General features: G+C 35.8%; 1 protein-coding gene across 2 annotated transcripts in view; it reads left to right on the plus strand.

Annotated features, from left to right (window-relative positions):
- DNAH5 (dynein axonemal heavy chain 5) overlaps positions 1-16,845 on the plus strand; it is a 117,670-nt gene extending 100,825 nt beyond the window's left edge. For both annotated transcript variants that reach the window (XM_026048540.1, XM_026048541.1), the window contains exons 67-79: positions 1,850-1,964; positions 2,425-2,615; positions 3,882-4,003; positions 4,731-4,880; positions 6,615-6,860; positions 8,430-8,649; positions 9,262-9,467; positions 10,053-10,256; positions 10,831-11,046; positions 12,045-12,257; positions 12,872-13,024; positions 14,768-14,999; positions 16,292-16,845. In XM_026048540.1, the coding sequence (XP_025904325.1) occupies positions 1,850-1,964; positions 2,425-2,615; positions 3,882-4,003; positions 4,731-4,880; positions 6,615-6,860; positions 8,430-8,649; positions 9,262-9,467; positions 10,053-10,256; positions 10,831-11,046; positions 12,045-12,257; positions 12,872-13,024; positions 14,768-14,999; positions 16,292-16,443 (2,420 nt within the window). In that variant the 3' untranslated portion in view covers positions 16,444-16,845. The remainder of the gene's footprint in view (positions 1-1,849; positions 1,965-2,424; positions 2,616-3,881; positions 4,004-4,730; positions 4,881-6,614; positions 6,861-8,429; positions 8,650-9,261; positions 9,468-10,052; positions 10,257-10,830; positions 11,047-12,044; positions 12,258-12,871; positions 13,025-14,767; positions 15,000-16,291) is intronic.
- The last annotated feature ends 342 nt before the right edge of the window (positions 16,846-17,187 follow it).

A 17,187-nucleotide genomic window follows, 5' to 3' on the forward strand; every position in this document is an offset into this window, starting at 1 on the left:
TGGCATATTGAGCTGTGATGGAAAAATTAGTCAGTATTATAATTTTCATGAAATTTGTAAAATAGAAGAGCTCTCTGGGTTTAAAAAATATGCTACTTTATTTGTAAAGTTGTTGCATATTTAAAAACAACAGATTGGCTGCTGAAAGTGAGCAAGTTAAATCTGTACTGGCTATATTTAATCAATATAGTCCATTTGACCTTTATACAACTCCTGTAAAAGTCTGCATGAGAAATATGTTTGGATATCAAGCAGTATCACAGAATCACAGACTATTCAAGGTTGGAAGGGACCTCTAGAGATCATCTAGTCCTACCTTCCCGCTCAAGCAGGCACACCTACAGCATGTGGCACAGGGTGGCATCCAGGCGGGTTTTGAAGACCTCCAGAGTAGGAGACTCCACAACCTCCCTGGGCAGCCTGTTCCACTGATCTGTCACCCTAACAGTAAAGAAGTTCCTCCTCACYTGGAGACGGAACTTCTTRTGYTTCAGCTTGTGGCCATTACCCCTCATCCTATCGCTGGCCACCAGTGAGAACAGCCTGTCCCCTTCCTCCCTGCATTCTCCCTTCCTGAACTTATACATATTAATCATATCCCCCTGAGCCTTCTCTTCTCCAGAGAAAACAGGCCCAGCTCACTCAGCCTCTCTTCGTACGAGAGATGTTCCATTCCCTTAATCATCCTGGTTGCTCTTCTCTGGACCCTCTCTAGGAGCTCCACGTCCCTCTTACACTGGGGAGCCCAGAACTGCACACAGTACTCCAGGTGTGGCCTCACCAGAGCTGAGCAGAGGGGCAGAATCCCCTCCCTCGACCTGCTGGCAACGCTCCTCCTGATGCAGGCCAGGATCCCATTGGCCTTCTTGGCCACGAGGGCAAACTGCTGACTCATGGTTAACTTGGTGTCAACCAAGACTCCCAGGTCCCTCTCCGTGGAGCTGCTTTCCAGCAGGTCGACCCCTAATCTGTATTGATGCTGGGGGTTATTCCTCCCCAGGTGCAGGACTTATCCTTATTGAACCTCATGAGGTTCCTCTCTGCCCAACTCTCCAGCCTGTCCAGGTCCCTCTGGATGGCAGCACAGCCCTCCGGAGTGTCGGCCACTCCACCCAGCTTGGTGTCATCTGCAAACTTGCTCAGGGTGCACTCAATGCCCTCGTCCAGGTCATTGATGAACAAATTGAAGAGCGCCGGGGCCAGTACTGACCCCTGGGGCACACCACTGGCCACAGGCCTCCAACTGGACTCGGCCCCATTTATCACCACCCTCTGAGCTCTGCCATCTAGCCAGCCCTCGATCCACCGCACTGTGCACTCATCTACTCCACTCTCCTGGAGCTTCCGTATGAGGATGTTATGGGAGACAGTGTCAAAAGCCTTGCTGAAGTCAAGGTAGACAACATCCATGGCTCTCCCCTCGTCCAGCCAGCCTGTCATCCCATCATAGAAGGCTATGAGGTTCGTCAGACATGACTTCCCCTTGGTGAATCCATGCTGACTGCTCCTCAGCAGCTTCTTCTCCTCCATATGCCTTCAAGCCTACAGATTTTTCTGTGTGTCATTGATGACTTGTGTATCCCAATACAGCATCTTGTTGCTTTCTGAAGATGCTCATATTTGCAAACTGAATTTTATATAATATGCATTAATTTAAGAAAAGATTTTTCTCTGTTGCTTCATAAATAATGATTTAAAATAGTGTTTTAGTTTTTTTTTTCTGGATAGTCAAGAATGCAGCAACTCTTTAGGCAGCTTTAATATTCTTAAAGTGCATGTACTTGGTACAGATTGTAGTTTTTTATTTCACATTTCTACATTAAACATAGTCTTGTTTCCTTTCCTTTAGTTGCAACTCGAGGGAGCATCTTATACTTCCTTATTACCGAGATGAGCATGGTCAATGTGATGTATCAGACTTCACTTCGACAGTTTTTGGGGCTATTTGACCGTTCACTAGCCAGGTGATTTAGCTGAGCAGAAGCATCATTTGTACAAATTCAGTCCTGAATGTGGTTGTAATACTGTAAAGATTTATAGTAAACTAATACCACAAAGAAGAGTGTTGCCTCTTACAGTCTTTAAGGGTTGTCAGTTTAAATACCGTAAGCTTTTGTTTCTTTCTTACCCAGGCAAAGCATGTTCATATTTACAGTCACTCTTTGAAAAGTTGTTATTACCTAATTAAAGCCATTATAACGAGTGACTTTTCAGTACTGCAAAAAGGTTTAATTAGAAAGGATTTTTTTGTTGCTCTTTCATTCTCATTTTTTTGTCAAGTTTGCTTCCTGATACTATGTTTTTGTGATTTATTGTTTTTAATATGTTCAGAATTCTGAACTAGGGTTTTTTGTCTTTACATAGTACTCTTTCATAAAGCCTATCCAAAACAGACACTAAATAAGCAAACCTTACTTCCAATAGATCTGCCAAGAGCCCAATAACTAGCAAGAGGATTACTAATATTATTGAACATATGACATTTGAAGTATTCAAATATGCCGCCCGAGGACTCTATGAAGAGCACAAATTTCTATTCACCTTATTACTTACCTTAAAGATTGATATACAGAGAAACAGAGTGAAGCATGAAGAATTTCTCACGCTTATTAAAGGTTAGAGCTACTGAACAATCTTAAGTAGAGCATATTACTGTAGAAAAACTATGAGCTGTGGTTGTATCTCCTAGACAGCCAGTTACTTGCTTTTGCGCACGCAAAGTCAGTCAAGTGAAACTATACATGTTTATCCTTCTCTTTTGGTGCTAAACAATATGATATGGTAAATTTATTTTATAGGGAAACATTGAGTTTTGATAGCTAAGCTAAGCTTAGCTTAAAATTTTAAAAGGACAATTGCTTAGTATCCTTCTAATTAATGTTTATGTGCTGTGTCAATACCAATGGGTGTGTGATTTGACTTTGAGAAGTCATTATGCTAAAATACCTTTAGTTTGTTTGGTAGTTACAGGAGGATCAGCAGGCAAATAGGAACTGAAAATGGTATTAGCTGTTTATAACAAGAGCAAAGTCTTAGCTGAATATGACAAGTTTTTTTTTAAACTGTTTAACTGGGTTTTATTTTTAACTGTATGCAAGTACTGTATACCTTCACTTGATATTACTTTTCCAGTGATCACCAAGAGCACAAAATCCTTAATTCTACAGGCAACACTTTATTGATTAATTATGATTTAATCTTCCCATGCTGAATCTTCAAAAACCCTTCATTTCTTAAAATGCATATTTCCTAAGAAATATTATTTTCAGGTATTCTGCACAAAAAAATACTTAAGTAAGTCCTCAACAGAGAAGCTGGTTAACAAAGATTAAATGTAAAATGCATAGCAAATAAATTTGCCAAACTGCAACCTTTATTTGACTATAGATGCTTTAATTTGCTTTTTAACTAAGAAATCCGTATATTATTATGTTTACAAATCTTGATTCTTATTTATCATGTTTGCTTTATTTTGGGTTCAGTTCAAGTCCAAAGAAAGAAATGTACACATAGACCACTATATGAATTTATGTATGCCATTAACAACAACAAATGGAAGTAAAAAATGAGGGTTTTTTTTTCAATTATAAGCTCATTTGAATTGTGGTAGGAAAGTGATATGAATTTTAAAATATTATGTTTTAAATTTGGAAAAATAAAAATAAGGTTTGAAAATAAACTAGGCCTGTTATCTACTTAGATTTTTTTTATGACTGTCCTTATTTATTTAATAAATCTTTCTCAGAAGGCTTCTCTGTTGTGTAAAATAGTTTTATCCTATCTAGTTTATGCTCTCCAAAATTGCCCTTTTTTTTTTTTTTTTTAAATCTTTTGGGTATCTCTGACAGCTCTAATGACAGCTCATTCCATACTTTTTGCAGGTGGTGCTTCCCTAGACCTTAAAACTTGTCCTCCCAAGCCAGCTAAATGGATCTTGGATATGACTTGGCTGAACTTAGTGGAGCTCAGTAAGCTTAGACAATTTTCAGATATTCTTGACCAAGTAAGTAACGGGTTTTTAAAAGCACTGTCTCTCATCTGGGGAGAATCAAAGCACAGAGCCAGGAAATGATTTTATTTTATAAAACAGAATGAAAGTGATTGAGCAAAGGTTATGAGTAGTCGTCCTGACTGCTTAGCAATTTGTATTATAGTACTTCCCAGAGAGGCATATACCTGAACATTATTCAGATTGTACAATGCAGCTTGACTCATCTTCCCAAAAGTTTTTAGATTTTCTTGCATCCCTGTTGTACTTTTTTAGACTGTGTTTTATCATGCATATTCCAATGTTATTCTGTTTACAGGAAGTAATTCTGAGGGAAGGGGTACTCAGAAAGTTCAGCACCTGTATGAATAGTCTTAATGGACATTAAGTGTATTATAGTTAATGGAGTAAATAAATTGCATTTTGTATACATTTATGGTCATGTGAGCCGTGTGCCTAGTGTTCACAAAGCTAACAACCTAGCTAAATGTGTGCTGACCTTGCTATGCCATCATGTTAATGGAAAATACTTAGTAGTAGTCCCTTTTTTCAGAATATAAATACTTAAGGGCATCACTGATTAGTATAATTTTGTAGTAAAACCCTGAAAGCTTATTTTGTCTTTTTTAAATAGCCTTGCTAGATCTGTCTGTGACCCTCATTAAAAGTTTGTGAGCTGGTAGCTGTTGAAATATGACTTGTCTTTTTAGTGAGATTTACTCCCTTGGTGCTATAATTGCAGATTGCCAGAGCAGAGAAACAGTGGAAAATCTGGTTTGACAGTGAGAATCCTGAAGAAGAGCTGGTTCCTAGTGGTTATGGTCAATCTCTGGACTGCTTCAGACATCTTCTTCTTATTAGATCTTGGTGCCCTGACAGGACCATAGCTCAGGTACACTTATAGAGCAGACACAGTTTCCATGGAACAACTATTACAGGAGCACAGTTCAATACTTTTTTTTTGTATTTAATGCTAAAGCTATTTTTGTAATGGACCTTTACATGGATTTTTCTGAAATTCCCTTCAGACAGAAATGTATGTGTCCATTCCAGGGGCTTTGCAAATAAAATGAGCTCAATATACTTAAAAAATATGAACCACTGATTTTTTTTGTGGACATAAGATTTCATTTAGGATTTTTTTTCTTGGTCCAGTTCTGCAATATTAGTTCAGGAGGTGTTTTTGGCTGTACTTGCTAGTATTAGTGATTGGACATGTACAGGTATCCTGATGTTTAGCCGAACTAAAGCTTTTCATGAACTTGATAGGCTAAGGGAAAAGTAAGACATGAAAACAGTTTAACTGAAAAACTATTTCTTTCATGAAACAGTTACTAGACCCCTCTTAGAATAATCTGTGAGATAGTCTGTTCAAAATTATTGTTTTCCAGCCATTTATTTAAAAATGATAGAAATGCAAATTTAAAGCCAAATAAATGATAAAACCTATTTTTAAAAATGTCAACTTCTAAGAACCTGTTTTTTATCTTTTTGTGCTCCTCTAATGGAAAAAAAAATCTTCAGTAGATGGCAATTCCAAGGTGATGGAAGGCAATTTTCTGAAGCCAAAACTCATCCCCATTTATGTGATATTCATTTCGTGGATGCCATATTTTAGACATTGTGATTGGATCCAGAGAAAGTCTGAGCACTTATTGGTGTAGCTGCAGGCAATTGAAGCTTAAATGCTGCTGTGTGTGCTATATGTCTGAAACTGGTCATGCAAAATTTTTCCCTTCTCTTTTATGTAAATGGGGACAGGATACTCTTTCTGGTTTTCTGGAGACTGATAATTTATCAGGTTCTAAATGCTGCATATCTTTTCTCAGTTATTTTTCAGTTTTTCAGTTATTAGAGGCATTATTGCTCTCAAGTCAGAAGTGCTGAGAAAGAACACTAGAAAAATTAACTCAGACTGTATCAAAGAAGTTGCTATATTTGTTACTAAAAAGGAACACACTAATGTAACAACATTTGAAATAAATAAATATGGAATGACAGAGACGGTCTTACCTGTGCCTCTGAAACTTCTACTTGAAGCTATTTTGATCATTGCTACTATTAGTTAATTATTTGTTTTAAAATAGAAGAATGAAGAATGAAAGTGGAAAAGACCCCCTATACCATTTGATCTTCTTATCCTATCCTTCTCTGCTTTTGTAACATTTGAAAATGATAGGTAGATTTTTAAGCTTAGAGCTATTTTCTTTCCTTTTTTTTTTTTTTTTTTTTTTTTCTTTTCTTCTTTCTACTTCTCATGTTAGATAATGGAGCTAACATCTTCAAACCATTAAAAACTCTGAAGGTTTAATAAGGTTATTGTTTTTCTTATATTGTAATTATAGGTTATATGTACAACAGTCTATATGAATAGTATCTACAACAGTACTGATATAGTAGAATAGCTATTTTTTACGTTTTCACAGATCCTATTAGGCTGTAAGAAGTAATGCATTTAAAATGCAGTGTTGTATGTTAAATATGGAAAAATAAATTTGTTGTATTTATGTACTTCAGATATAAATTTAGAGGAACCTTTGCTATTTGGTTTACTTGCTCTTAGTATTTAGACTTGGAAGAAAATAAGTGATTACGTACCAAGTTCAAATTTTATCCTTTTATATAGGCAAGAAAATATATCATTGATACTATGGGAGAGAAATATGCAGAAGGAGTCATTCTGGACTTGGAAAAGACATGGGAAGAATCAGATCCACATACTCCTCTTATTTGCTTTCTTTCCATGGGCTCTGATCCTACTGACTCAATAATTGCTTTGGGGAAAAGACTGAAGATAGAAACACGTTATGTTTCCATGGGCCAGGGACAAGAAGTCCATGCTCGTAAACTTCTACAGCAGACTATGGTGCATGTAAGAGACAAAAAACAGATTGTTTCTGTATCTATTTTGAATGCTTATAAATGAAAGCTTTGTCATTAAATGAAGTTGTATGTATGTGGTTAAAGCTGATGTAGGGACTATAAAGAGGTGTCCTAAGCAACAGAGTTGTTCTTTCACAGTCTTTAAATTGACTGCTGCAAACTTTTTAATGTGGAGCAAACACTGACACTTTTCTACTAAATGAAATTTTTGCTCTAGGTTGTGATTGATGAGCATGTCTGAATTGATAAATTATTTGGATTACATAAATACAAAATATGCCTCAAAAACACTTTTTTGGGGGTATATTTTTATATGCAAGCATATACAAACATGTATATATAAGCAATACAAGCATGGTTTATAAAATGAAGATGAGTTCCATATGCATTATCAATTGTTATATAACCTTGAGAAAAATTAAGCTTTATAGCAAAGCCTTTGATATTGCTGTGGTCTGGATTTTGAATTGGAATGGACAAAACTTTTTTTTTTTTTTTTTCGCAAGTAGAGCACATAATAATTGAAAAATCAAATTTCTTGCATAGAAAAGTAAAGGATAGATGTTCCAATTTAGCATCTTTTGTCTGCAGTAGTACTGCTCTGCCTGCTGATGTGAACAGGTTGACCTTCCCTTACTCCTAGTTATGGGCTTCTTCCCTGTCTCTACAACTGTATAATTTTCCTCTGACTTCTGTCTCAGATTGGCATTTGACAACTTAACATTACAGGCTAATTAGAAGAGGAGAAGAACCATATTCAAAAGATAAAGTCATGGAGCTTCTTTCATTTATTTAAGAGAACGGCAATTATTTTTCCACGCTGTCTCACATACCCTCTTAATGAAGAGGTATACAAAACATCTTAATGAAGTGCAGTACTTACGTTTGGTAGCACTAACACCATTCCAAGCCTGTGGCTCTTGTGAGCAACCTGATTTAGCAGTATTCTCTGTCTACAAAACTATTTTTAATCTTCCTTTTTGAGGACCAGTGGAATTATGGCCCTAAATTGAAAAGCAAGATTTATATCCCTATGTGCTTATTATGACTGTGACCATATCCAGACATATTTAAATTTACTTAATTGAGAAAGAAGAGTGAAATCTGCAGAGGGACTACGTCAAAAGATCAGATTGGATGAATAAGGAGATCTTGATGAGATGATTAAAAATACAAAACTAAACAAGTTAACAAACCCCACAAAATGACCAGCCCGCAGGTTGACTCAGCTAAGCTTTTTTTTGTAGAAGAAAAAAAAAAATTGCTACTTGCCTGTGTACCATTACTACAATTGTTGGTTTCGGTTTTCACATATATATGTGAAAACAAATGTTTAGGGCTTTGATTTTGTTTTGGGAAGCCAGTAGTAGAAAACTGGCTGTGGAGGATTTCTTCCCTTAATAATCCTCACAAGCACTTGAATATGGTATAATTTATTATAGCTTAGATATGAAGTTTCTTTGTTCCTAATTCAGATCATAATTAAAGAATGATTTTAGTACTTTCAGTTTGCAAATACAATTGATAACTGTGCATATATATTTTTTTTTTGTGCTAGGGAGGTTGGGCTCTTCTGCAAAACTGCCACCTTGGACTTGGATTTTTGGATGAGTTGATGGACACAATCACAGAGATGGAGACTGTCCATGAAGGGTTTCGGTTGTGGATGACAACAGAAATTCACAAACAGTTCCCAATCACCCTTCTTCAGATGTCTATTAAATTCACCAATGAACCTCCACAAGGACTCCGAGCTGGACTAAAGCGAACGTATGCTGGTAAGTGTGGAGTGCAAGAATTGTAATGATTCAAAATTAAATTTTGCTATTTTTTGGACTTTCTGATGCTATCAGGTTGTTATGTTGGAGCTATTGATAGAACCTGTGAACTAGTACAAGCAACCATGTACATCAGTGCTAGGGCACGGCTTGATCCTTAGTTTGAACTAGAAGTTGAGAAATTAAAAGGAAGAGAAGATCTGCTGAAGTTCTAATGCCAGATCTAATTGGAGAGCAGAACATAGAAATAATTTTTCTTTTCTCAGGTATTGGATTTCAATATCTCGGTTGAAATGCTTCTAAACAGTTTAAATTGTTAAGCTGATTGTTTCTTTTGGTAGAAAATTTGGGTTTTGACTTTTTTTACAAAAAGCTGGCTATTAAATGCTCTTCACTTTGGATGCAGGGAAGGTCTATAATCAAAGAGTCTCTGGAAAAATGAACTGATGTGAATTCAGCCAGAATAGAGTTAATTTGTAGAGCAATAATTTACTCTTGGAAGCTGATGGAATTCACTTGATTGTCTCCAGGAGTGAGCTTTTACTACCGTTTTGAAGTAATTCCGAAAATACTATTCCTGTGTTTCTTATAAAGCTCACTTATAATTGGCAGGTGTCAGCCAGGATTTACTAGATGTCAGCAACATGGTACAGTGGAAACCCATGCTGTATGCTGTGGCCTTTCTGCACTCCACTGTTCAAGAAAGACGCAAGTTTGGATCCCTGGGTTGGAACATACCCTATGAGTTTAACCAAGCTGACTTCAATGCCACTGTACAGTTCATTCAAAACCACTTGGATGCTATGGATATCAAGAAAGTAATTAATGTTTTTGTGGGAAGGTGACTTGCTTGTCTGTAAAGTAGCTGACGTAAATTAGATTTAATCTTAGGCATGTTAATTGTCTACCTTGTGCATAAAAAAACAAAATAAAATATCTCTTCCACAATACTTAAGAACTTCCAACTTCCAGTACTTAATACTTGCAACTTTAAATACGTGAAATAATTAAAAATGTGTCACTGTGTTTTAAATACTGTTTTGTTTCTTTCTATTTTGAGTAAAAATCTTAGGACATGTTTTTTCCAAGTTATCTTGGCAGCATAAAGAAATAGAAAGTTGCAACAGCCTGTAACTTCACAGGCTATGGAAGAATTCTTGGCTTTCATTTGGTCAGTTATTATATAGAGACAGTGACAGATCACTTTGTAATTGGTATTTTAATGAAGAAATAATTGGTAGAATTGGTATTTGGAATGGGAAGAATTGGTATTTTAGTGAAAAATAACTTTATTTCAAAAGAGACAGAGATACAGGACTTGATATTTCAGCCCTGTTACTAAGAAAGACATAAATGGGTGACAAGAGCATTAGCTGAAGTTCATGCTTTCTTCTTGGTTTAAGGGGATCTCCTGGAGTACAGTTCGTTACATGATAGGTGAAATACAGTATGGTGGCCGAGTAACAGATGACTATGACAAAAGACTGATGAACACTTTTGTAAAACTTTGGTTCAGTGAAAATATGTTCAGTCAAGAATTCTGCTTTTACAAAGGATACAGCATACCTAAATGTGCTATAGTGGATCAGTATCTTCAATACATACAGGTTGGTAAACTCACAGGTGTTTCAACAGAAACTTCAACAGAAGTTTCTTACAGATTCCTGAGTCTCTCCATTTCTTCTTTGCAGATTCTAACAGTTTCTTTATTGTTTTCTAACAGTCTTCATATCTACTACTAACATCAGTAAATAGGTATAATTGTAATGTCTTTATCACTTTTTTTTTTATTATTTGATTCTCTTGTGAAATGTACCTGAAGGTATACAGTTATTGAAAAGAACATAGAATGGAGTTAAGACTTTGGGTACAGCCTCACAGGAATAATAATAATAATAATAATAATAATAATAATAATAATAATAATAATAATAAAGAAGTAGTGATATGAGTGTATAATCTGACTTAATGTGCACAGGTTAAAAATGAATTTGTTAAGTACAGTGTAGTTTGGGCTTTAACATAACTTTCAATAAGATATTTACAAGAGGACTTACTGAAAAGAGCCACAAGATGGGAATTTTAAAAAGTCTCTTATGTTAAAATGTAATCTTGCTTTTTATATATGGTGAACAAATAAATCCCCCTGCATTTGTGCTCTTTTTGTATTTGATTATGTAGAGTCTGCCTGCTTACGACACACCAGAAGTGTTTGGTTTGCATCCCAATGCTGATATCACTTACCAAAGTACACTCTCCAAGAATGTGTTGGACATTGTCCTCAGTATTCAGCCCAAGGATAGCTCTGGTGGAGGAGGAGAAACGCGAGAAGCAGTTGTGGCCAGACTGGCTGATGATATGCTGGAGAAGCTTCCTGCTGATTATGTACCATTTGAAGTGAGTTAATGAAATGCTGCCAAAGGTGGCTTTGTTTCATCTTGCTGTGTTTTACTTAATGCTTTTTTTTTTTCCCTAAAAATGTCTCTGAATTCATTCATTCTGATAGTCCTCTAAAAACACACTTTAAAGAGGCCTGACCAGACTCTCAGCATTTATAACAAAGTCACTATATGTGCACTGAAGAGCTGTTGTAATAGCTTTTTCAAAATATCAAACCACTTATACTTAAGTTGTCAGCGGCACAGTGGGAGGTCATCATTTTTTAGCTAAGCTTGTTGACATTGTATTAAACAACCTAGTTGATGTTTCAAGTGCCTTAACACTCCTAGAAGTACTAAAGCTATAACATGTGTCTTATTTTGGGATTCAGCATACATCCTCAAGATATTTTTAGGCAACTTTACTTTCTAGCAGGGAGTGTTTTTCCACACAGAATTGTTTGCTGAGGAACTTGGTAAGTGACAGGTTTCGTTGGTTGAAGCCTAGTGTTAGTATCCCAGGATCCATATTAACCCTTAGCAGCCCCTGTCGCTTTGTTTATAACAGACACTTCCTGTCTCATAGGTGCTTCTTTTATAAAATAACATTTCTCTTCAGCTTATTTGAGAGATGGGATACCTCTGAAAGTGAACATGTTTTCTTACACTTAGAAAACATTTATTCATGACAAGATGCATGGGCACTGCAATCTGCTGCACTCTGTTTACCTATCTTCATACCATCATAAAAAAAAGTTAAAGGCCATATTTTGTGGAAGGGTGAGCTTTGACAGATTCCCAAAGAAGCCACCTGCTCATTTAGGTAGTAAGAAGACTTAGTAATTAGATGATTTTCCGTTTTCACCATCTTGAGAAAATGTTAGGCTTTACCAATTCACTCTAATGGAAGTTTCCCTAGGACCTTATACCTGTCTAGATGGTTTTGTGCCCAACCTTGACATAATGCTGTCTTTAGCTTTTACTTCGATTGAAGTGGCTTTGGTTTCCTCCCTACAGGTAAAAGAGAAACTAAAGAGCATGGGACCATTTCAGCCTATGAACATATTTTTGCGACAAGAGATTGATCAAATGCAGAGGGTTATTACGTTAGTGAGAAGCACTCTGACTGATCTAAAACTTGCCATTGATGGAACAATTATTATGAATGAAAATCTGAGGGATGCTTTAGACTGCATGTATGATGGAAGAATTCCTGCGAGCTGGAAAAAAGTAGGTGTTGATTAGTTTACCTACATCACTTAATTAATTAAAAAAAAAAAAGGTGTTTATTTCTGCAGAGCTGGATTAAGCTGTGAGGTATACAATTAATACATTTTTCAAATAGAAGTGTAGATGTTAAGCAGGACTGCTCTGGTAGTCTTGGGACCGGAAAAAGAATAGTCAAAAAAACAGGCTTCTCTTTTTAATTAAAAATAGAAAAGAAATTTACAATTATAGATTTCTCCCACTTTAACAAACTGTTGCATATTATCAAGATAGAAAGCTAGAGAGAAGACAACGATTTCAAACAGTATGATGGATTTTCAAAAACAGCAGCCACCATACTCATGGACTGCACTGATGCTGCTCTTTGAGACTAAGACTTGTAGTTATGGAATCATGAGTTTGGAAGAGACCTCTAGTGGCCTCTGGTCTACCCCTCCTACAAAACATTTATCAGGTTAAGGTTTTAGATAAAATAAGAACTTAAAATATATTTATATACTATTGTTTACTACCTTGTGAAAAATTACTTTTTATTTACATAAATACAATGCTTTAAAAAACATCGGATGAAATTAAAAAAAAAAAAAAACAAAAAGACACTTTATTGCTATTTTTAGGCATCTTGGGCTTCCAGCACACTTGGCTTCTGGTTTACTGAGCTTCTAGAAAGAAACCACCAATTTCACAATTGGATTTTTGAAAGCCGACCGAATTGCTTCTGGATGACAGGATTTTTTAATCCTCAAGGGTTTTTAACAGCAGCGAGACAGGTAAATTGTATTTAAAGTCTCTTTTTGCCTTTATTAGGTATATTTCATTATTAACATATATTAGTATGTTGAAAGTTGAGGGATATGCTTGACTCCAATGGGGGAATCTTGGCTGCATAACCATTTAAAATTTCTTAAGAGAATCAGTCTTCTTCCACATGTAGTTTCTTCATTATCAACCACTAGCATGTTAAAATATATTTGCTATTTTGACCCCAGCACCAAGTACATATAATGTTCTAAGGCAGATTCTAAAGGTATGGAGGAGAGGCAGTCCATATCGTTACTATTGAGGTGTCGCTGTAAGAGGTGGTAATAATTTATTTTCCTTTTTTAATTTTTTTTTCTCTTTGTATTGAATCTTTGCATAGTGGAGACTTACCAGAACGCTTACTCTTTAATTAGTTTTCTAACATGCTTCTGCAGTTCTAGAAATGCAGTTTCTTTGCATGAAGTATGAGAGAGCTTGCTTTCTACTTATGTATCAAATACAAAGTTTGTACCTGTTAATGTACCAGTTTGGATTTGATAGTTGCTTACTCAACATGCAAGTTGCATTTAACAAGTGAGCTACTTATTTTATGAAAAGAAGCCAATAAAATGTATGTTGATAGACATGTTTGAGCATGTGTATGTTGATAGATATGTTTGGACAATAATTGTTTCCTCTGTCAAACTGGAGAAAATCCTCAGATGGGAATCCCATGGGAACAAAGACAGTAACCTCAGTTTTGGAGGAAACATACTGAAGGCTTTGAGAGAAGGAAATAATCTCCCCTCTTTATCTGAGACCTGAGTACTGTGATTTTTGGATGTTGATTTGGAAGTCCAATGAGTGGACTACTTTACTAAAGCTACAGGCTAAGAAACTTGCATTTATATAATAAGCCACTTCAAAAAACACTTCAAAAATCTTTTCAGTAGTCTTAAGATGGGGTGTTCTCTTGAACCCAAGCTTGGGGAAAAGATGCAGATGGAAAAAAATGAAGAGTCAGGGTAGCAGTTGATCTATAACCATTTCATTCCTTTTTTTCAAATACTTCCAACTTCTTCAAAAACCTGAAAAAAAAAAAAGAAAAATAGATATTGCTTGATATAGTAGCATGAATTAATATGGGATTAGACAGGAATAAATGAGTGTTGTCCAATGCACTAAGTAATTATTGATTAAATTTCAAGTATGTTTTGAATCTGTAACACTGCCATGTCCTTGTTTTGTCTGGGATTTTGATAGTCTATGTAGTTTTGTAGCTTAGTGAACAATCATTCAGTATTAAGAAAGTAATTAATGAGGACTAGAGTTGTAAGAAAAGGAAGATAACCCCCGAAAGTATGCAACAAATTTGGCATTTGCTTTTCTCATTAGAACTGTTTTATTCAATTATAGCACATGCAGTTATGGTTTCCTGTTGCAGGAAACCATGTCCATAAGGACCAGCTACTGCTGGCATTCGCTCATTAGGTTACTACTGTGGTCTTAGGCTAATGTATATAATACAAAGATTAAAAAAGGACAAGAGGCTTTATTGAAGTACCACCCTAACACTTAAAGGTCAGACTACAGAAAAAATGGACATCAGAAAAGATTAAAACTTCTGTATTTAAGAGGATAATTTGTGACCATACCCTACAAATATATTTTTAATAAATTAGAAATTAAAATAGTGCTTTGTGCTCATTTGAAATATTGCTCTGCCCACCCTTGGAATTGTAACCTCCAGATTTTCTTGCTGTTTCGAGCAGGAAATAACACGAGCAAACAAAGGATGGGCTCTGGACAGCGTAGCCCTGTGCAATGAGGTAACTAAATGGATGAAGGAGGACGTCACAAAACCACCTGTGGAAGGTGTCTATGTGTATGGGCTGTATCTAGAAGGAGCTGGTTGGGACAGAAGAAACATGAGACTGGTTGAATCTAAACCCAAGGTGCTCTTCGAGATGATGCCGGTTATAAGGATATATGCTGAGAATAACAGTAAGTGTCTGACTCGTAGAGAATGCAGTTTTCACAGAATCAATGCAACTTTCTGTTCAACTGCATGAGTGTCTATTTAGGGTGTAGTGATTTCTTGAGGCTGTCACTAGTCCTGCTTACATATTGAATCTTCCTTTTTTGTTAAGGGAGGTTTCCCAGTCTTCTGTATTATAAAGACCTTTTGCATTTTCTTTTGCCTAGGTTCTTTGTAATTGATAATAGTTACTTTTTGCTCTAATTATTAGATTGGTCAGTACCTTTTGGTCTTAATGGTATTGGTAACTTCTTGAAAACCCATTCCAAATGAGCTCTGTTCTCACTCATCAGCCAAACACAGTTGCAATTAGTTTCCCATTAGCAGTATATTTCATCTACAATCAGAGATCCTAATTTTCTGTAAAAACACATAATTATTATAATGCTAATGTCTGCTCCTATGATGATATTAACATAAAATTGGAAACAAAAAGGCCTGGTTTTGTATTTGGTGTATTTGGGATGTGTGATAAATGAAGCTAGTCTATTTTTCTCATTGGCCTGTTGAAGAGCTAGGTGAACATCCAGTATGAATGCTTACATAACTGAAGTGTATGTATTGGAAGGCAGGGATAACTGCAGGATGTGTCTCCTAGATTGTTGGGAAATGGCAGTAAGCCCGAGGTGATGGTTAAATCAACTGATAAGCTGATGCCCCCAAACCCAAACCTGAACCTGAGTAACTTCTTTCCCTTATCTCAAAAGCCAGTGTAAACAGTTGCGAAGAGGAACTGTAAAATGTATCTATGCAGTGTGTGTGCACCTATACATATTTATATACAAATTTATATATATGTATATAAATACATTTTTTTTTTTGGACGAGGCTATGCTTGAGAAATAAGAAAGAAGAAATAGATGGAGAGAGGTTTTTATTTTAGATATTTTACTCTTGGAGGCAGAAAATGTGAGAATAATAATAAAAAACTAGGGAAGTGAAGGATAACAATCTAGATTATATATAATTTTTTTTTGCATATACAAAAGAAAATGTTGACTAGGAATGGGGAAAGACTAGAAATATCTAAAGTTGAATGTAAAGTTGGAAACTTGTTAGAGAGCAAAGCATTTCCAAAAGCAAAGCCTGCTCTTTTGCCATTTTTTTTTTTGAAATTGATCTTTATGAGAGGAATAACTTAGATTTTAAGGTAACTTAGAGGAATGGCTTAGATTTTACATTTGTCTTGTGTCCAGACACAAGGCCCAGAGTGATTAACCTCATTTCACTAATTTTCACGTCTCTTCTCTCTTCTCAGCTTCAAAAGATCCACGTCTGTATTCTTGTCCAATCTACAAGAAAACAGTTAGAACGGATCTGAATTACATAGCTGCTGTGGATCTTAGAACCCTTCAGCCTCCTGAGCACTGGATCCTGCGTGGGGTAGCACTTCTGTGTGATGTGAAATAGTGCTGGGTGGCTTTCTGATATTTCTAAGCATCAAGATGTAGTTAGCTCTATGACAAGTCACTTTAAAAAATATATTTTGTAAGTCACAGCATCTTTATTATGCTTTTTAATAAGTTGGTATCAATAATTCCATATCAACAAAGTTGTACAATAGGGTTATAAGGATAAATCTTAAAGCAGCAATTAGTTTGTTAAGTAGATCCAAGGACTACTTTTGATCTCTGTTTTCATAAAAAATGCTTAATCGTCCCACTAATTCTGCTTTGAACAAAAATGAATTAATTTGGCCACTAATCATTTTCTGTGGTTAATTGTGTTTGCATCAGGGCTTACCTTAAAGTTAAATACAAAGTGTAGGTATTTTTTTTCTATGGAAAGCTAAACCAAGTTGATCGTTCATTTTAGTTAATATCCCTCATCATGATGAACCAAGATTAGTTTCTAGCTTGATGATTCCGTGAGTAGAGAAGGTGAGAGTGAAATAATGTTTGCACCTGTTTTATCACTTGGAGGGCAATTGGATTGTGTAGCATGGGGAATCAAGCCTGTGGCAGCTGCTAGAATTCATTACTGTCTGGTTCATGACTTATGTTCAGTGGGGAGAAGGAAAATTGTTCCATTACACTGCTTGTTTTCTTTTCGTGTGCTAGTACAGCAGCAGAATTGAATAAATCTTCATCAAGGTTATTAATTTTATGACATCAGTTTTAGCTTTGTTTCTACTTCAATTTAGCAATGTTGTGA

The sequence above is a fragment of the Nothoprocta perdicaria genome, unplaced genomic scaffold (genome assembly GCF_003342845.1).
Source record: "Nothoprocta perdicaria isolate Ctin4 unplaced genomic scaffold, notPer1 scaffold_55, whole genome shotgun sequence".
In the NCBI taxonomy this organism is placed as follows: Eukaryota; Metazoa; Chordata; class Aves; order Tinamiformes; family Tinamidae; genus Nothoprocta; species Nothoprocta perdicaria.